The 21540-nt window shown below is 47.3% G+C and overlaps 1 protein-coding gene across 2 annotated transcripts in view; it reads right to left on the minus strand.

The window, feature by feature from the left end:
* Positions 1-21540, minus strand: part of Zbtb16 (zinc finger and BTB domain containing 16) — a 172954-nt gene that overhangs the window by 70969 nt on the left and 80445 nt on the right. For both annotated transcript variants that reach the window (XM_051197368.1, XM_051197369.1), the window contains exon 3: positions 12752-12849. In XM_051197368.1, the coding sequence (XP_051053325.1) occupies positions 12752-12849 (98 nt within the window). The remainder of the gene's footprint in view (positions 1-12751; positions 12850-21540) is intronic.

The raw sequence follows: 21540 nt of genomic DNA on the forward strand, positions 1-21540 counted from the left end.
GGGATAAATCCTTATGACTCCTCCATTGGTCCTCAGAGTGGCCCAGTAGCTTAAGTTCACCCCAAGGTAATGCTCTAAATACTCACAGGCTAAGGCCTGCAGAACCCTCTCCCATCTCTTTCTTTCTCTCTTGATTTGATTGCCCATGGGCCCTTGTGCATGCCGGTCAATCACTCTCACCACTGAGCTATACCCCCAGCCCACTTCTCAATCCCAGCTCGCATATGTTCTTACTTCCTCTTACCTGGAAAAGTAAAGATAACCCCACCCCCGCCGGCCTGAGCTCCTCCTGGACATTACATCCAGAGGGCACCCCCCCCCTTTAAACACCACCAACTCTCTTCTGGACTCCTTTCTTCACTCCCCCACCCATTCGTGGGATATTCTCACAGCTCCAAATTCCCACGGCAACCCCTTGCTTCTCCTGTGGGGACAGTGAACACCTTTCTCTTTCCAAGCTCATGTTATCCCACTGGCTAACCCATTGGCAAAATGCATGGCAGGGCAATGGAAGGGCAGTAGTGCCCTGCCTGGGTTTTACACCGCTGACCCTCAGTTCAGCTGCTGACCTCTGAATTCTTACACGATCATGCCCTCCTCCTTGTGAAACAGAGCCAAGTGTGGGTGTGATCTAGTAGTGTCACTCAAGTTTCTCTGCTGCCCAGCCTTCACAGTCTGGTTCCCACTAGGTGGAGAGCTCCTCCCCCCCACCAGAAGACTCCAGCATCCCCAGTTTGTGCCTGGAGACAATGAGGCTGTGCTACAGCAGACAAAAGTAGTCTCCTGTGTCTCACTGGACAAGGTCTGAAAGGCCAGGGGGACTACAACCTCAGAACAGGTCACACTACAAGATGCTGGACAACTACAGAGCTGTTAACACCTAATATGCTTCCTCTTTCAAGTTGACAGAGCAAGTAAGCTATCCCTTTTACTCCTGAACCCAGGGTGCCTTCCCCAGGAGAAGATAGGAGACCACAGGTAGCTGTCTCTTTCTGTCCCTCTCTTTGTGAGGCATGGTGATGGAGGGGCGTGAAGGGCATGGCACTGCCAGCTCTACCTGAAGGTGAAGCTGCATGCTGACTGACCTATGAACCCATCTTGCCTCAGCCCTCCAAAATAGTGCAGAAGAGTGACATGTATGTGTCAGACAGTCACTGAACACATGCTGCCCTGGCCCAGTAGGAAAGGTTAACAAACCACTCCTGTTCCTGCTGGCTGGTCCAGTGCAAGGCTCTGGGGCAGCATCCAATATGGTGCTTCCCACCTCAGAGCCTCAGAAGATGGAAGCCTTCCTGGCCCTCGCTCTCCTATCTCACTTCCCCAATCTGTAAGGTATTAGTAGATAAACAAACAGAAAAGCAGGAATTGTGACACTCAACAGTGTGGAGCCAGGGTCAGGAACAGGGAGAGGTCTAAGCAGATCCAGCTCTGCCACCCTTGGCCTCCTGATCTCAAGCAGGCTAAGTAGTGGATACTTGAAGGCTCCATGTCCTCGTCTATAAACAGCATCAGCGTGTCAACGCTGTCAGCATGCCAACACTGCACTGTGCCTGGGACACAGCAGGCACACAGTAAATAAGTGCCTTTCTCTCTGTCTCCATCCATTACTATGCACCCAAAGCCATTCATTTATTCAGCAGATACTTACTGATTGCCTACTATGTGCTAGGCTGTAGAGGGGAGGGAAACAGGCTGCTGATAAGGGCCCTGCCTCCCTCTTCCACATCCAGACAGCTGGTCCCTGGGCTTGAGGCAGCACAAGAGAGCCTCCAGTCCATTTCCTGCCCCACCGCCGGCCATTTACACAAAAGGCGGTGGAGTTCTAACCACCATTCAGGTTCCTATGCCAGGCAGTAGGGGGGAACACAGAAATATATGAATCCTATACTCCCAAGAGCCTAGGACCCACCACATAAAAGGAGACAACTAAAAAAACAAAAAACAAAAAACAAAGACGGTGACAGGTGCCATAAGAGGGGACAGCCCAGTGGATGGCTGAGAGCAATCACATGGAGGAAGCCATCGTGCTGCCCAGCCAGGCACACCCTGTGGCTGATAGTGGGCCGACTTTCAAAAAATAGGGAAGAAGGGACCAGTCTCTGGTCCTGGCACAGTCCCTGACATGGGAAACAGGCAGGATTTTATTTAGAAATGACCAGAGGCAGGTTAGAGCCTCCACTGGCAATTCCTAAAACTTCCTGGACAGAGCCAGTCCTATGGAAATCCCAGTGAACGGCCTGTGGGGCAGGGAAATCATGAACAGCTGCCCCTGAGATAGAAGAGCCTCGCCATGTAAGAGGGAGGGTCTCCTTCCCAGGGAGGGGGGCTGGGGCAAAGAGGAAGGGGTGGGTGAAAGTAGAGATGAGGATGAGAGCAAACCAACACGGAATTTATTCACTGGAGCTGGCTTACTACCTAATTAATTCAGTCATTTCCAAAACAATTTTATTTATGTTCTGTTTACCACATCAAAAGTGTATGTGGGTGTGTATGTGAGGGGGGATCTTAAGATGCTAAAATAATACCCCAGGGCTTCTATTTTAATCAGTTTTTTTTTTTAAAAAAAAATATTAAAAGGGGTAAGGGGGATAGTTAAAAAGAAAAACTATCTTTTTTTTTTAAATATAATCTCTCCCAGCCATGAGAAAGAGAGCGAGAGAAAGCGAGGAAGAGAGAGAGAGAGAGAGAGAGAGAGAGAGAGAGAGAGAGAGAGAGAGAGAGACAGCCAAGCCCTCTCTGAGAGCCTTCCTGGCTGCTGAAAACCGAGCTTGTCAAAAAAAACAAATCCATAATGGCCCGAGGCTCCTCTCCAATCTATTTTCTGCTCAGCTGGTTTTAAATGAAGTTATTATGAGTCATTAAAACACCCGCAAGCCAGTGGAAGTCAGCCAATTACAATTTTAAATTTAGCCTGTTCTCTGCCCCATTCTCTTGTTTTCTTCCTTTGCCCACAGAATGCTGCTGCTGTTATTTTTTTTCCCTCCCTTCCTTTACCCAAAGTGGAAGAGACGGTTATGAAAATGCATACTATTGCACACCATGCAGAACCATTCATAGGAAACCCAAATTATTAAATTAAAAAACTGCAAACTGCTGCCCCCGCCAAAGTCAACCTGGAGTCTCAGCCTCGGTCCTCTGGATTCCTCGGAGGAACCTGCTCTGTTGGCCTGAAAGGTCAGAGGCTGTTTTGAAAATGAAAAGGTTCTTCACTGAGGTCTTGTTTAGGAACACTCCTATCCATCCATCAATCAGCTTGCTCCTGTAGGAATCCAAGGGGTGGGGGTGTGCCACCAACATCCGAAAATTAACAACCAACAATGAAGCCGAAGGTAACGCTGGCTCTGCAACCAAGCATGAATGTCGGTGGCAGTCACTAGATATTGTGAGCTCATTTTGTTTTTAAATCTTCAAGGTAATGGCCTGTGTGGGCCCATTACAGCAGAGGAACAATTTTGAGTATTTCATGTAAACACTTCGTCTCAATCTCCTTTTTTTCCCTCATACTTGTACACACAAACACATGTGCACACACTGATGAAAACACTGGGTTGTTACTGCAGGCCCTCCAAAGAGGAGCTATCTTCTTAACCAAACATCTGTCCAAGCCTACCCACCCCTAGCCTAGCCTAAACAAATCCATGAGCTCCACAGATCAGACTTGGCCCTCTCCAGGCACCTCCCATCACTTCCAGGTCCCCTCAGTCACACAGACACCCAAGACACACTCTACCTTAGCCAGACTTGGATTCTGCTTCAAAAGAACCATATCCACTGACTTAGGTAGAAAGATCACCAGGGTCAGGAGTGGATCTGAACACTGTTCCAAACCACAGTTAGTTAGGCTAGCAGTTACCCTGGCTATCTGTCTGTCTAAAGGCTTTAGGGCATGACAGAACTCAGGACCTACCTGCCAACAACCAGCAATGCGGGCTGAGAACAGAGCATGGGATAGATACTAAGAAGCTCGTAGGCTCCTATGACCAGTGATGGTTTACCAAAAAACAAGACTAGGCCCAAGTCCTGAAGACTAGAAACCAAAGGCCAACAGGTACAGCTGCCCTGTGAACTACAGGTTCTCAGCTGCCGATATCTGCTACCAGTTATTACATCTGGGCGGGGCGGGGGTGGAGGTGGGGCTTCAATCAGCTGCTCCTTGTGCTGGATCTAAAGAGGTCTGCTCCTCTAAATGGACTGGTATTGCAGCTTTTCTTTCTCAGGCACCTACCCCTTTCCTAGCAGATCCCAAACACTGAATACTCAGAACCCTTTCCTAAAGGAAGCACCCAAATCCATGTAAGCTTCAGGTCCCACCAAACCCAGAAGTTCCCTAGTAGTCCTTATGTATATATCATTACTGTGGTGTGTGTGTGTGTGTGTGTGTGTGTGTGTGTGTGTGTGTGTACACATAAAGGGACAATCTGTGAAGCAGGTCCTCTCCTACCTTTATGTGAGTTCCAGGAATTAATCTCAGGTCACCAGGCTTGTGCAGTAGGCACCTTTACCTACCGAGCCACCTCACTTTAATTATAGGATATTCATTGCTTCAGAAATAGCTGTTCAAGCTTTCTGAATGCCAAGCATTTTACCAGGTCATGGGTATAGGAGGCTTGTTGGCAAGGATTGTCTAGAGGCTTCCATGCTCCGGTAGGTAAACAGTGCATACCTGTGTGAGCATGGGGTCTGGTGATGGGATCCTGAGGAGTACTGTCCAATAAGGGCCTTACAAAACCTAACCCTGTTCTTCTATCTAACTCCACTTAAAAACAGTATATAAGAAGACACAGGAAGAACAGAAGCCAGGCCAGAGTGAACCCACTCTGGTCCCTTCAAGGTAAGGGAAGAGCACATGTAAGCTCCCATGTGCCTGGAGCTTTCTCGTCATGTGCTCAAGAGTCCACACTAGGCCTCTAGGCCAGAGTGATCTAAATTCCCCAGTCTCACTGCTGCCCAACTTCTCGACGAAGGAACACTGAGGGTGGTAACAAAGGAAACAGACAGACTAACAGACAGATGAGAGAAGACAGGCTAAGGAAGGCGGTGACGAAGACAGATGAAGACACAGGAAAGCAGACAAAAAACACACAGCAGTGTCAAGCAACGGCTGCCGCTGACACAGACGTGAGGACGGTGACAGAAAGACGAAGTAAGACAGGAGGAGACTGGGGGAAGTAGAAGCAGAGGAGAGAAGAGCTCCAAAATAAACACCTGCCCCTGCCGAGGGAGCACCGAGGGACAGCGGCAGCATGAGCATGATGGACACGGCAGGACAGTCTGCAAAGGCAGACCTGGACTCCACACCACACAAGCTCTATGTGGCTCAGGGACTCCGGGAACAGAGGCTAGAGGGAAAGACAGCCTGGGAGCCCACCCAGGGACTCACCTGTCAGAGGGCAATCTAGGGAGCCCAACAAAGGTATAAAGACTCTGAGAACAACAAATCATCATTGCTTTCAGGTCCATCCCATAAAAGCAGCCCCACCCTGCAGCCCCATTCTACTCCTGCTCAGACAAAATCTAGGGTTAGTAGAGGGGTCCAAAACCTAGGCGGGATGGAAGGAGCGAAGAAGAGAAGACTCCAATGAACAGCAGACAGACAGATGTCCCATTCTCTCCTCCAAGGCACCATTCCCTCCTAATAGGAACGTCACCACCTAGCTGTGCAAAGTCATGTTGCAGTGGGAAAGGGGGTGTGCCACCCTTTTGGGGATAGAAAGATCACTAAAAGAGAGCGAGAGTGAGAGACAGAAAGAGGGAGAGGGGATAAGGGATATTACATAATTTCCACTTTCTTTCTTCCACCCTTAAAGTCATGTTCTATCTGACAGGCTCCTCTCTGAGCAGGGAAAAATGACAAATCCAATCCAAAATTCAACAGCCTGTGTTCTGTTCGGAGAGCACACAGTGTACTGTACAGCCCATAAAACTCCAAACAGCCTCCAGACACTGCCGCAATCGTCCTCCATCAAAACACTTTGTCTTGCATACAAAAATAAGATACAACGCTGAACGGAATACAAAATCAGCCCATTACAGTACAGAGAGACTGCTACTTAGCAACGAGGGGGCTCTAAAGCCTCAATGCTCTACAGGAAGCAAAATCTGTCGAGCCTGTTGGGCAAATGATAAACATTAGCAGTATTAAAAAACACAAAAGCCATGTAAATGGATAGACATAATGTAGAAACGAATTTATAGAATAAATTGGGGTAGGGGGGCTTGTGGGGTGTGAGAAGAACCTGGGTGGGTTCCAGAGGAGTAGACAGAATGAGCTCCCCAGTTCTGTACAGTGCCATATGCAGATGTGTATGTACTGGGGGGTATATGAACCCCCTCTTCACACAGGTTATAGGTGAAGGGCTGGAAGAGAAGTGGCAGATAACACTGTTTAATACAATGACCTGCCAAGAATTTCCCCCAACTTTCTCAGTTCAATTAGCTTGAGGTGAAGCTTTGAAGGCTTTGGTATCTCAGAGTATGTACTCAGTGTCACTAAGGTGGGCAGATGTGAGGGATTTGTCTCCCTAGGACTAGCATGGCACCCTGAATGGCATATGACACTTGCTGTAAACAAACCCCCAGGCCAATAAAAGAAAAAAAAAATCCCACCCACCCAAACAACAAAACCAAAAACAGCCCATGTGGGCTGGAATAAGCAGTGTATTTCATCAGGTAAAGGGAAAAACACTCTGGCTAGGAATCAGCTGCAGGGTTTCGGATCCCAGCCAAAACAGGAGCTAAAAAGCAAAACCATATTCTTCTGCTCTCAGCTGAGGCTCCTGAGGCAGAAATGGGGAAGGGGCGGGGGTGGGGAGGGGGCTATAGGGAAGGGGGAGCGTGGTAGGGGGCAGGAAAGAAATGTATTTTTCATCAGCCAGTGTATAATTTATAAACAGCATTAAACAGTTTTTGTTTTCTTTCTCCTCTCTCCCGTGTAGGGGCTTGGACCGCAGTCAAGCCTGCATTAATTTCTGCTTTGGGTACAGTGTGTTCTTGGAGACGCATCTGCAAGCGATCATAAACTCTCTGGAATGCTGGCAGAACATCCAGCCCTGCCGGCAGGCCAGTGACGACACCGCTCTGGGAAAAAGTTCAGGAAGCTGGCCAACTTCAGAGGAGGGAGAGGAAGAGCGAGTGAAAAGTGTGTTCAAGAGAGAGACAGGAGAAAGTGCTTTCCCAGCTCTTTCCTCTCTGCTACCCCAGCGTCTGCACCTCTGAGTGGCTGCCCAGTGCCAACAGGAATGCTCAGTGGGTGGGCACCTCTCAAGACCAGGGGAGGGAGTTAAGAGCCCCCAAGGACAGGGTATTTCCAGGAGTCTCCAGCTTTACCCTGATAGCTGAGAGGAAAGTTGGTATCCTCTGGAGAGGAGACAGGGTAAGGGACTGGCTACAGACTCTCATGTGCCTAGCCAACTCCAAACTGTCATCCTGAGAAGCCATCTTTGAACTCTAAGGCAGCCTTTCTGATCACTGTGGGGACCCCTCATTTAGCAGTCACAGGGTCTTGCTAGCTGCCCTGCTTCCACTCCTCCTGTCTTTAAGAACCTTAAAGCCAAAAGCTAAGGGGGTGGGGAGAGTGGGGAGAGACGACGAAACCAGGTCAACTCACTGATCTTTGCCAGCTTGAATTCTTTTACCCCTGATCACAGGAGCCAAAGAAAACCAATCTTGCTTCTGCCCCTTCTAGTACTTTCACTTGCTCTATGGATGACTCAGGTCTCAGATAATATACCAGGGCTACCCCAAGCTCTTACTGGAATTGCAAAACACACTGCACCAAACCTTCATGCCTCTGCTGTGGCTCTGAGTATGGAGACAAGCCCAGTCGCAGAGGTGGGCTCTCGACCAGCATGGCTGGCAGCACCTAAGCACCAGCAAGAGCAAGCAGGGAACAAGTGTGTGGGGCATCCCCACCCTACCCTAGTGTAGAAGCTTGGGAGTCCACACTGCAGCCATCACCAATGAGGACTACCTGTCTTGACTATTGAGAGGGTCTCACTTGTACACTCTGAGCCAATCAATAGCCAAAGCTCAACAATTCCTTCTGAAGGGGAAAACTGTCACTCCCTTCTAATGTTAGTGGCTTTCCAGTGCTGGGGAGTTACAAATCATTTTGTTCCTCAAGGCCTTCCACAATCTTGTCTCGTCCCTGTTCTAGGCCCTTCCTCTGTCACTCTACCCATACTCTTCTCCAAACATACTGTTTGTCCTCACAGTCAGGCCTCCTGTGATCCCTTTGGAACACAGCTCTCACCTTCTATCTGGGGTCCACATCTTCTGAATCTCTCCAATACTTCTGTCTTGACACTTGGAACAATTCTTTCAGCATTCTTTTATAACCAACCTGGTGTCTCCTACTAGACCAAGTTCCTGGAGGGGAAGGATGCTCTGACATCCATCACTGTTAAATGCATACAACCTCACTCATAATTCATGCATCTTAAACATGCACTAGTCCCAAAAGTGAATGATACCCCAGAATGGGACCTGACCACCTAGACACTCAGACCCCCTCCTAGTATATAGCTGGGCCCAAAACAGAGCAAGTACTTGCAGTGTGTTTATAAGCCTTGGCTTGGCAAGTTCATATAAGTTTAATGGCAAGGCTTATAATGGGCAAGCTCAGGACCCACTGAGCCACAGCCTACAGTCTGTGGTCTGTCTGGCCCCACATCCCAGATGGAAATCACCTCTTTAGAAAAAGCAAAGGCAAAGAGTTGGGGACCCATAAATGCTTCCAGGCCTGATTCCCATGGGAACAAGGCAATATATGAGGCCTCAGAGTCATCCCTGGACAAGAATGGTGGTCTGGGGAGATACTCTTCTGCTCCCTGCCACAACCCAAATTTGTTAGGAACTTGAATGAAGTCATTGCTCTTCCCTCTGTGAGCCACACCCCTAATCCTCCAGCCCTTCTGATCCCTAAAACCATCTCTAAAATGCAGAACCCAGCTAGATCACTGATTAGTTAATGAGTCAGGTTGTTGGTGGTTAATTTAAACTTATTGTTATCATCAGGTATATCTCATAAACACTTGGGTAGTTAACGCATTCAAATCGGAATAAAAACTTCAATTAAACTGAACATTCACTACCACCACTTAGGGTCTTAAAAAACAACACAACTAAAAAAGAGAAAGTAAGAAAGGGGAGGGGAGAAATAGCAGCTTCTCCGAAGGGCCTCCTACAGGGCAAACTTCTAATTAAACAAATTGTCAATTTCAACACAATGAAAACTGATTTAAGAGTGTAAATTTAGTATTCTAGTCACTGCAAATAAGAGCTTGCCTTGTGGATCTCCTACAGGCTGATTTCATCCGATAGGGAGGTGCGGAGGAGAGGAAGGCGACAGGAGGGAAAGGAAAGATGTGGAAGGGGTAAGGCAGCCGACTGGGGTGCCTCCCTCCCTTATAGAAACAACATCATGGAATCCAGAGCATTCTCTGCTCTCTCCTCTAGCATCGCAGAAACTCTTGTTTTCACCCCACCCCTTCCAGATTAGAAAAAAAAAATAATCGAGTATGATGACAAACTTGGCTGAGCACTCACTGTACATACTGTACCCACAAGTCTGGCTCACAGCCAGACTTGGCTCAGGGCCAGGACTACAATAACAAACACAGGCTGTGCTAGCCAAGAGGGGGTGGGGCGGCCAGCACCAGCAAGAGGAGGAGGAAGGGAGAGGCAGCAGCTCGCTGGAGCAGAAGAGACACAGCCTGGATAAGCCTGGCAAGGGCAGAGCATGCCGAGGGAGCCGCCAGGACCCCTGCTCAGGCTGGGGTTCATTTCTTCACAGCATGTTCTTAAAAATACAAGGAAAATACAAAAACAGGTTCCCCAGGCCCTGGGCAACTATTTACCTTCCCAGCTCCAACCCTTTATCTTCTAAAAAAAAATGGGTCTGCACTATAAATCCCTAGGCTGGTCTCACTGTCTGCTTCTAGCACAGGGCCTTCAAACCAGAGAAGCAAGAAATATATGCTGCGTATAGTGTGTTCTAGCCCAGCCATGGTGTGTCTCAGAATAAATAAAGTTATTATTTATTTATGTTTATTTGTTTGTTTGTTTGTTTAAAGATGGGGTATCATGTAGCCCAGGCTGGCCTTGAATTTGCTGTGTAGCTACAACTGGCCTTGAACTCCTGAGTTCCTTCCCTCTACTTCCCAAGTGCTGGGTTTACAGGTAAAGGATCAACAAGATCAGCAAAAATGAATATCCTCTAAGGCAACAGAGTTCCCTTACCTGGTATAGGGGTTGCTAGAAGTCTGACCCCTCAGACCCAGCCCCTAGCCTGCAGGAAGCTCAGGTCTCTGCAGGGAGCAAGGGTTCAGGAAGCAGCCCAGCCTCCCTATGCTTTGGTGCTATTTGAATGAGGGATCTTCAAGGCAACAGGATGAAAAGGCAAAGATTGGAAGTCTCAGGCTCTGTAGGCTCTGAGTTGTGTGCTAGGGAGAATTAAAACAAAAATGGGGACTCTTCACCAAGTCCTCCTTCACAAGGGCATTGGCAAATGGATTTCAGGGGGCCAATCATATAATATAGTCAGCCTTCACTGGCCAATACATCAGCACTGAAATGGAAAACTAAGAAAGCACAGCCCACTTCCTGAAGCTTGTGAAGCATTCAGATAAGGCTACTAGACCCTGAAGTGGTGCCTCTGATAGGACCAAAGTGGACTTACCCAGGGACCCACCTCTTCCAAGGGATGCAAAGTCACTATCTTGTCCGAACTGGGGCCACCAAGCCCACCTAACAGAAAGAACTCAGCAGCTCTCAACCTACCTCAGCCACACCCACCAACACTGCAGACATGGTTTTTATAGCAGAGATGCCATGCCTGCTCCCACTGCCTGAAAGATCCAGGAGGTCCTGTGTGTCTCCATTCCATCAAGACCCTCAGCCATGAAAGGGTTTCTGCTACCAGTGAGACTAGCCAGGACCTTACAGTACTCTTGAGCAGCTCATCTAACTCCCATGCTATATTCATTTATTCAATAAGCATTTGCAGTCAACATATTAGACATAGCATAGACTCAATCCTGTGCCCTAGCACTTTAGTGTCTATAAGGACAAAGAAGGGAGATTATACTTACCAAGCACCTGCCCACGCAGTGGGAATAATGGGAAACAGGTTGTGTGAGCCTTACAAGTTCTCCGAATTCAAGTCAAACATTCCTGCTTTACAGACAAGGACGCAGACGGAGGCTCAGAAAGGCCAAGCCACCTTGTTGGGAGGTAGGTGACCAAGTTTCTTCTACTGCATTATCTTGCCTCTCAACAGGGGAAGATGAGGCTAGCCCAGACATAACAGGAACACAAGGAAGAAAGGGTTTGCTCAAAGACAGCATCGGATACAGAAACATGGGCACCAGAGGAAGTCATGATTACTTTTGACTACAAGTGGGGAATGACTAAAAGTGGTCTTATTTTGTAAAGGGTCTGGAAAAACCTGGAAAGGTGGGAGTAGTCCTCTGTCATGCAGACAGAATGGGATGAACAAAACAAAGCATTTGCTAAGCAAGGAGTGAGCGAAGTCACATGGGCTAAGCAGTAAAGTTTCAGTGGAGTACCACAAAGTTGCCAATGAGAACGTAGGCCATCATCCACACAGCAACTTGGAAGAAGAATAGTACACAGACAGCCCACCAGGCAGGAAGCATCTGACATGAGGTGATGAGGCATGCTCCAGGGTGATAGCTTCAGGGTAAGGAACAGGGAAGGAGGTCTAGCTAGGAGCCATGACATCTGTAAATCACCAACTGCAGGCCAGGGAACTTGCTATGGGGATATTTAGTATTCTGTCACCTAATTCTCAAAACAGAAAAAAGAAATCACTTCTATGTGGGGGCAGGACCTGCACTGACAGATACAGAGATGGAATGAATTTGGTCATCGTCACATAGTGTCTGTCACAGGAAGGGATGGATCACATGTTAAAGCCCCGAAAGACATGTTGCTCAGGCAATATGGCCAAAGCAGAGGCAGATATTGGTAGTCATTCACATAAGGAGAGCAAGACCAAAGAAGACAGACAGCCTGCATTTCTCCCCTAAAATATGAGTGCAAGGTTTAAAGGCAAAGCTATTAGAGGGAGAAGACTATGACCTGGCAGAGAGGTTACAGCATCTATAGTAAAAGGGAGGCTGTGCCCTCAGCTCAAAGGCTGCAGGGTCCGATCTGCAGGATCCTTCCTTGTACCCACAACTCCAGGCACAAAGGGCTTCTCCCACTTCCACACACCTCTTGGGGCAGAACAGTTTTGCCCAAACATGAGCAAAATTACTAGCAGCCACATAGTCAACCCCACTAGAATTGGATAAAATTAACTTGCAAAAGACAGCATGCTATAACTAGCTTTCAGTTCCAACCTTTCTATATCTATTTAATTAAAGGCTCTTGTATAATGTGAGCCCAATAGTCAGATTCATTAGACAGCGAGAACCTAATTCCACAACTGTTTCTGCTAATGAAACTGCAGTCTACTTTGGAAGGTAGATAGCACAGGGCATGGGTACAAGTGATGGCCTGGGAACCCCAGGGGAGAGCACAAGGATGGGTTTCTTTGATGGGTACACTCTCAGGGTGGCATTCCTGCTCCATGAAACTGGGAGGAGGATCCAAGGGACAAGGTGGACCAAAGCCCTAGCTAGCAGTGAAGACAATCAGACCATGGCCAGCTCCGGGTTGAGTAGGAAAATGGACAGGAGACAATTGTCTGTACCAACATGGGGCCAGTGGAGGAGGCCTTGCCTACCTGAATGAGCCAGTAAATGCATCCTCAGTCGCAAACTGTCCAGGAACCGTTTTCCACAGAGCTCACACCCATATGTCTTCATCCCACTGTGCAGCTTCCTGTAGAGGAGAAGAGAAAACAGGTTGCTACTGCTCCAAATGGACAGAGGGCAATCCCCTCCCCTCCCCCCACACCTGTAGGCATGCACAGCCATCCCCAGCAGCGGGAACAGGAGAAAGAGATAGAGGTACGGATAAGAGTCTCATCCCAGCCTGATTCTGGGACAGTCCCCATGTGCCCCTGTGTCCATTCCTAATCTTGTTCCTAGAAGTGCAGGGTACTTCTTATCACTTGAAACACTGGTACTCAGACTCGGTAATCAGATCTGAGTTCAGAGGGCTCACTAGCTAGCACATATCACAAATGGAGCCCTTCTTGTCTTTGTTTACCTCCAGGCACCACTAACTCAACCCTCACCCCCACCTTCCCTCATCCCCACTCCCCACCCCTGTCCACACACACACACACACACACACACACACACACACACACACACACTCAAGTGTGTGACTGACTTTAGCTCCTGCCTCCTGCCACCTGCTAGACTCAGAAGGTTGAACCAGTGTCTTGTCTTTCTCTCCATCCCCAATGTCCAGGACAGGTATTTTCCAAAGAAGCCTAAGAAGGAACAGAAGGAACAGGTTCTTTGGACATGGATGCTTCTACCTCAGTATCCAGGTGTCTTTGAGTCGCTGTAACCTACCTTCCACCCCCAACAGACAGAAGAATTTCCAGACACTGGATACTTTCAATCTAGAACAAGGTTCTTCAGCTTATTAATGTTCTTCCATGTGTGCCATCACATTCACCACCATTAAGATTCTATGCAGAGGCATGTTATTACCCTGGTAACAACTGATCACAGGCTCCAAGACAAGGCTACCTCTTAGCCTAACTCCTTGTTGGGGTCTTTCTGCCTAGACCCTTTGCAATGGGGCCGGTCAGCTGCAAGGAACCCATTGGACCAGCAAGTAGAGGGCTGAGTACTGGGGAGAGGGTCAGAGCTACTATGTGAGCTGGCTCCATATGCTGACTCTCCTCTCTACTGCACTCCTATTCTCTTAACCTCTGAGCCATCTCTCCAGTTGACACTCCTATTCTCAAGCCCCAATGGCCACTGCTGAATCTGGGATCTGGCTACACCTACCACAGTGTCTGTTCCTTCCCTATCACTAAGGACCAGGACAGAGAGTGGCAGCCAGAGACAGAATCCAAGGGCAGTGGGGCAGGTGGGACAACTCAGCTCTCCTAAGAGCCTGGACCACTTCTGGTCCAGAATAATCACGTGCTAAAACCACAGTGGGCTTTGGAGCTGATGGTGCCCGTGCTAGGGAAAACTGGGTAGTATATGCTCAGAATGGCAATGACTATATCACAATGTCATCCAACCACACACTGCTACTGACATACAGATCCCAGAACTATGCCAAAAATCATTCAGTGCTCCCCAGCATGCCATACAATAGGCCACCGTAGCATGAGGATAGCACCCGACACCATGTGTGCAGCCTTCCGATAGGGATCACAGACAGTTCTCTTTGTAGAACTCTTTCTCAATCACATTGTTCTGTTTGCTGCCTAACTCTTCCCCCTTGCCAAAGACAAATGATTTCCCAAGCACAAACACATAAACACACGCGGTCTCCCACAACACTGAAGGGCGCCCCACCCATCCCCCACGCGTTATCTCACTCTTGGCTGGGGCTGATCTATCCAAATTGAGAAAGAGTACAGAACATTTTAACTGAACATTCTTTACTCTGATTATATTTCACAATGTCAGGGTACTGGGGCATGTCCTAATAGTGGTGTTTGGGGCAAAGTATGTTTTTAAATAGGTACCTAGGAATGTCACACACACACACACAGAGAGAGAGAGAGAGAGAGAGAGAGAGAGAGAGAGAGAGAGAGAGAGAGAGAGAGAGAGAAGGAGAGAGGTCCGAGCCTTGTCCTTTGCCTGCGCATGATAAACATTTGCCTTTCTAAGAGATTATCTACACAGCACTGTCTCTTCAAGGGTGGATTCCCAGGTACTTTCCTAAAAGTTGACTACAAATTGGGTCCAGCTGATTTTCACCCTTGTTTGTGATTTGTTAGCTTTCAAGGACTTCCATGGCTGGAAGCCTGGGAGGGCAGACCCCATGTGGATTTGTTTCCCCAAAGAACTGTGGAATGGTATGTGTTCAGACATGGGGAGCACTCCCCACCAGCCTACACTCAAGGGTTCCAGAGCAAATCTCTCACCCTAAGGAACCCTCTTAAGTAACACCATTGCCTTTTCTCTGGATATGAGTAGATTTGCTCAGCAATTGCTGGAAGTGGCTTTTCTTCCTGTTGTCAACCAGACAACTGGCCCCTTGTGAAAGGTGATGGATGCCAGCCTGTTTCCTGCATAGGTGTAGCAGGGAACAGGAAGGAATGCCCAGGACATAAACACAAGACCCACACTCTCATCCTGACCCAGCCCTGGCTAGTTTACACTCACTATCATAAACTGCTGTCATAATCACTCGAAGTTTATTTTATTTTATTGAGGCAGGGTCTCACTATGAAGCCCTGACAAGCGTGTAACTTGATATGTAGGCCAGGCTGGCCTTGAACTCTCAAAGATTTGCCTGCCTCTGCCTTTCAAGTGCTGGGATTAAAAATGTGCGCCACCATGCCCAGCTATCAAATTCTTTCTCATTTGTAAAAGTATACAGCTTATTACCTAAAATTTTAGGTAGAGGTAAACTTTATTATCCAAACTCTCTAGCCATATCTTTTTGTTCAAGCTTCTAAGGGGTTCCTGTAAGGGACATTATTCTTTTCCTGGGCTATGAACTGCTTGTCACTGTGTATTGTGATGTACTATGACACCCAGGCCATCAGGCCATGATATAGCAAACAAAACTCTAGACTCAACCCAGCAATCTGTTCATTTTAAAATCTTCTAATCCAGAGGACCAGCATGTTCTATTTCTTTCCATGAAGAAACTTCTAGAATCATCAAGAGCCTTTTCTCAGGACAATTTCAGTCACAGTGAATTTTCTAGTCTTGGGTGATACTGGGGCTGTGTCTTGCCCAATTCTCAGGGGAAGCACACTGCCCTAAAACTGACCTACTAACTCAGTGCCCCAAACACGTTCCCAGGGACCAGCATGGCACCCGTGTGAGTCCACATGTAGCATGGACAAAGGTCATGGTTTACGGGCAGGGAGAGCCAGGCCAAGCGCACAGAGTTCAAACCAGAAAGAGGGCCAACCTCCCAGGCCTGCCTGGGACTTCAAGAGAGCCCTGTACAAAAAGTGTACTCATTTTTTAAAAATCGTAAAATGACTGTTTACACAGCAAGGAAGAACATCGGAAGCGGAGGATTCTCCCACTTGTAAGAGAACCCAAGTGGCAGAGAAGCCATGAGTGTATCTTACAGACCCAGCAACCAGCAGACTCTGGCACAGTCTTCAGAAGAGCCCCTATGGCAACACCATCCCAATTAACGCAAAATGACAACTCTGAATGAGGTCACTGTCAACCCTCTTTACCCACTGTCACCACTCTCTGCGGAGATTCAGACCAAATGTCCCGTTCAGCACACCTCCCCGGTCCTGCTCTGTCTTTTCACGAGGCCTCAGTTCTTACTTTCCTTTGTACTGCCTCCGATGATGATGGAGTTCCTGCACACCATTCTCCAAGAGGAAGCCACCATTTGAGAGTAACCTGGTTCTAGAGTGGATCCATCCACTCGATAGACTCTCAGTAGAGGATATGTTTCAAGTCCCTACCTGTTCTTGAAGAGTGGCCCCAAGTTCTTCCCTACCTTTTATGGTGACCCATCTCAGACAAACACCTGATCTGACTGGTCACTCACAGTGCAGGGAAGAGACTTTCACTTATGTCCCAGAAGCTAAAAAAGTGAATTCCTGATCATTTCTACCTATGGTCTCAAGAAAGCAGAATCCTGAGAAATTAGATCTAAGCAAATCTGAACCTTTTTAGCAACACAAGAGAAGAGAAGGACTCAGGACTCTTTTCCTTTTTCTCATCAGTTCTCTCACCATGCAACTCTCGCTAACAAAACCACTGTGGCCAGGTTGTCATTGGGATGTGTCTGTGCTCACTGAATCTGAAACTCATGAAGATTCTGGTTTGGGCTGAGAGTTGTTCAAAGACAGACACTATTTCTATCTTGCTTTTGCTTCGTAAGACCTGCTTAAAGTGACTGTTCAAGACTAAAGGAGCCCCTCTAGGTAAAGGAAGTATAGGGCACTCCTCAGCTTGTCCTAGAAATAGTCTGAGTGCAACAGCCACATCGGCAACTCTATTCCAGAACCAGACCTTATCTTGTAACTCCTGACATCCATACAAGGCAGGCCAATGGCAATTTCCTGGAATGATAAATGTTGAGCTTGAGGACAACCTCACACCTCCAGGATAGGCCTTCGTCAACCCAGCTCAAAAGGGCAGTACAAGAAAATAAATGGCAGCAAGAAGTGACTCTTCCTGGCCTCAGTCCCCAGAGATAGCTGGCCCTAACCTTAAGGGAGCTCTGCATACATGAATAGAAGTAATCCCCTTCCGTCCACTCAGTCAAGGACCAAGGAGGCAAGACTAGGAGAGGGGCCCATGGCATCACTAAGAGAAAAAGACCAGAAGCTCTGGCTTCTAGATTGGGGAATTGAGGGAGTTCAAGGCCCAGCATTGCCCATGCCTCCTGTCCTTTTATGCTCTGTATAGGGATAAATGGAAAAGACGGGACCTACCCAGAAGCAAGAAAAATTGAGAGAAAAGCTCTCAGTTCTAACAGCTCAAGGGCTGCACTCCCTGACTCTGCTAACAGAAAGCTGAAATGACCTGACCTGTGAGTTTTGTGGGAGACACCAGTACAGGGACCCGGGACCCGTTAACTGGGACAAGCCAATGGACCTTAAGGCTGTTCACCAGGCACTGCCTCCCTCCCTAGTTTGTTTTCTTTTTTTCACCTAGACACAGCCTATCTCTAGGTCACCAGTTTACCTTTAACTCCCTCTGTGACCCAAGCAAGCTTTGAACTTATTCTAATCCCTCTAGCGTCTCAGCCTCCAGAGCAGGTGGGATTACAGGCCTGCATCCCAAACCCTTCTAATCTCATGACCATGTATTGTAATTTCATTTTTGTTACTATGATAAAATACTCTGACAAGAAGCATATTGGGAGAGAAAATTGTTTATTTCCACTTATTCCAGGTGATAATCCATTATAGTGGGGAAGTCACCGAGGCAGAGGTTGGAAACAGCTGGTCACATCTACAGTAAAGAGCAGAGCTGGGAGAAACGAACCATGTATGCTCACTTACTTGCCTATGCTCAGTTTTACTTCTCTACTCTTAGGTAGTTCAGGCTCTTCTGACTAGAGGATGGTGCCATTCACTCAGAAGGGCCTTCTCACATAAATTAATATAGCCAAACAAGACATGCATACCAGTCAACCCAATGTAGATGATCCCTCACTGAGACTCTTTTTCCAGGTGACTAAAGGTTATGTCAAGTTGATATTTAAAGCTATACATCACACCACAGACTTGACCTACTCTGTGCTTCTTCAGAAGGAGACAAGAGCTTCTGTGAATAAAACCAGACCAAAGTCTAAACACATGCTCAAAAGCCTGCAGCCCACTAAAGCAACAACCTTCTAGAAGATCCTCTACTTATTCGGGAAGCCAGCCCCACGAAAACCCACTAGGCCTCTCTGGGAAGAGACTATGTCAACAAACACTGACACCTGGCCAATCTCCCTCTGTGGGAACAACATGAGCTAGGCCAAAGCCTCTAGACTCAAAAGAAATAGGTTTCCAGCTCAGCTGTAAAACCATCTGGCTGGGTTCACCTTTCTAAACAGAAACTAAACTGAGAGAGGAGACTTCAATATTGGGCTATCTTATTCTTATCTTCCTTAAAACTGTTGTGGTTAAAAAAAGAAAAGAAAAAAAAAAGGCCTAACTCTGAGGCCCATAAACCCTTATTTCAAGTGACATGGCAAAGGTCATGGTAGTCTAAGAAAGTGTTGATTCAAAGATGAGACCATTGGAGATTTCCTCCCCAAAGCCTGCTTGCAGGGAAATGAAGGCTACTTAGACTATCCAGTCCTGCGTCTTCTGCATGTTTGGTGCCTCCTTTTCCTTAGTTTGTTTTGTTTCTGATGCAATGTCTACCTATGTAACCCTGACTCACCTTGAACTCACTCTGCAGCCCAGGCTGGCCTCATTCCCAAGATTCCCCTGCCTCAGCCTCTCCAATGCTGGGATTACAGCATGTACCAACACACTCAACCTTCTACGGGATGGGATCTTCATGGAAAGGAAACCGCTGAATAGTGAGTGCTACCACAGGCCTCCATCCTAAACCAAAGTGAGCTCTTTACACAGTGACATTAGATCTTCTCAGAGAATGTCTCTTAATGCCACCAACAGCATCATATTCCAGGCTGGGCAGGTCATTAATCATACCTAGTGTCACTATGCTATATACATCATTCAAGACTAAGCTGTTTGTAAGCTCCTCAGGACTCCAAGCTTTTTAAGGACAGGATCATCCCTCCATCTCCACTGTCAACACCTTCAACACAGACTCAAGAAGATAGAGACACGGAAGAGGTGATATTTCTAGTGAGGTGGTCTCTAGCTGCTCTAAGACATAGGGACACACCTGGTCACTGCCATGTAGCCCCATGCACCTTCCTGGAGCTGAAGAACGAGTTTGAGCCTTAGGGAAAGAAAAAGGACAGTTCCCAATCTCAGCTAGGAACAGGTCACTTTCATTTTCTCAAGACAGAATGGAAATTGTCCTTTTATCCACTTCTTTTTAAAAATGTGTCGATTAGACAGTCATTTGACAAGCTTCAAATGCGTAGCTGATATTACTACAAATTATCCTTCTAGCAATATAGTTCGTGGCTCTCTGACTAGTCAATATTAATAAACATTACCCAATGTTTTTACAACACAATTTATTTTTTAATACAGATCTTTATGTATGCCATAAAGTAAATATACTAATAAAAGCCAAGGATTTCAATGAAGCAATTTAAAAAACAACAGAGCTAACAATGTCAGTTAACACCTCCCTGCTGCAGGTTTTGGGGGAGGGGGTGGATCTAGGGATGCAGAGGCCACAGAGGATGAGAAACAGATAGCCATTTTGGCTGGAGTCTTCGCAAGGGAAGGAGAAGGAACACCAAGCCACACTCATCCAGACAGGAGTTATGTGTTGATCTTCTACCAGGTTATATGCATCTGCAGGTTGGGTGTGGGAGACGTGGTTTTCATGCTAGGTCTTCGTGTAATCAGCAAACAACCTTGGCCAAACTTCTCTCTCTAGCCTCCGCTTTCGCATCTTTGCTGCCGATCAAGACTATTTTTTAGGTTTCTTGCTAGTCTGCTCCACAAGCTGTAAGGTGGTGGGGCTGATGCAGTCTACACTGTCCCCTTTGGGAAAGGTTAACACTACACTCATCCTCTCCATCTTTACCACTGAGCCCAGAACATAGAGAGGGTTCCATGTGATACATAATACATCTCATTAGCCGAAAAGGGAGTTTGAAGAGGAAAATGTAGGAGATGGAGAAACGTGCCTCTCCCCCCCCCCTCCATATATATCCACACACTTCAGTACAAGGAAAGCTACCTCTTTCCCAAGAAAGAAACCTTCCTGCTCTGTTAGGGGCCCTCAGAAAGAAAGCCATGCATACATCATTAGCCTGGGATCAAGTCCAATCTGACCCACAAATGAGTAGACGGGATAGTCCTATGCTTCAAAAAGCATCAGAGGGCTGGAAAGATGACTCTGTAGGTAAAATGCTTGCTATGCAAGCATCAGGACCCCCAAGTTCAGATCCCCAGCTCCTCCATGAAAGAGGGTTGTGCTCTTGTATATATGTGACCCTAGTATTGGGAAAGTGAAAAAGAAGGGCCCATCCCTAGAGATTCCGGGCAAAGGTCTAAGCAGTTGATGAGTTCTGGATTCAGTGAGACCCTGTTTTAAATGATAAAGTGGGGACTGAGAGTGGAAGACACCTAATGTCAGACATGTATGTGAAAAATAGGAAACACAAGAGCATTCTCTGTAGCCTAACCACACCACGTATACTAACTCCACATAAGATGGCTTCTGAGTACTGAAGCTGTGTCAGCAGCCAGGGGTGTCGGTTCACCGAACTATAGCACCTGGCAGACTGAAGCCCGACGATGCCAGTGAGTATGCAGGTGGCCTGTGCTACATAGTGAGGGAAGACCCTATCTCCAAAGAGAAAAATCAGGGTTGGCCAGGAGTGATGGCACACACATTCCTTTAATTCCAGCATTTGGGGGGTAGAGGCAGGTGGGTGTCTGAGTTCAAGGACAACCTGGGCTATGTAGGGAGTTCCAGTCAGTCAGGACTATATGAAAGCCTTTCTTAAGAAAAACAGAAAATAAACTTAAGGAAGAGATAGGGAAGCTGGGAGCAAGGGCAATATAGGAAATGACAAAGACCCATGCTGAGCCATCTCCCTGAGGAGGTTTTCTAAGATGGACCTTCGGGGCGTCTGAGCATTGGGTGGCCAGGGCTCCTGGCTGTTACATAACCAACCCCTTGTTTTAAAAATATCCAGTTCTCCAAAGTCATTTATTTCAAATATCTCTATCAACAAATTTCACCAAGAACAAAAGTTTTTCATTTGGGCTCTGGGCTGTGCGCTGATGGTATCACGCACAATCACGTACAGTCTCTTTCAACAAGGTCTTAGCATGCTTAT

This window comes from Phodopus roborovskii, unplaced genomic scaffold (genome assembly GCF_943737965.1).
Source record: "Phodopus roborovskii unplaced genomic scaffold, PHOROB, whole genome shotgun sequence".
Classification (NCBI taxonomy): domain Eukaryota; kingdom Metazoa; phylum Chordata; class Mammalia; order Rodentia; family Cricetidae; genus Phodopus; species Phodopus roborovskii.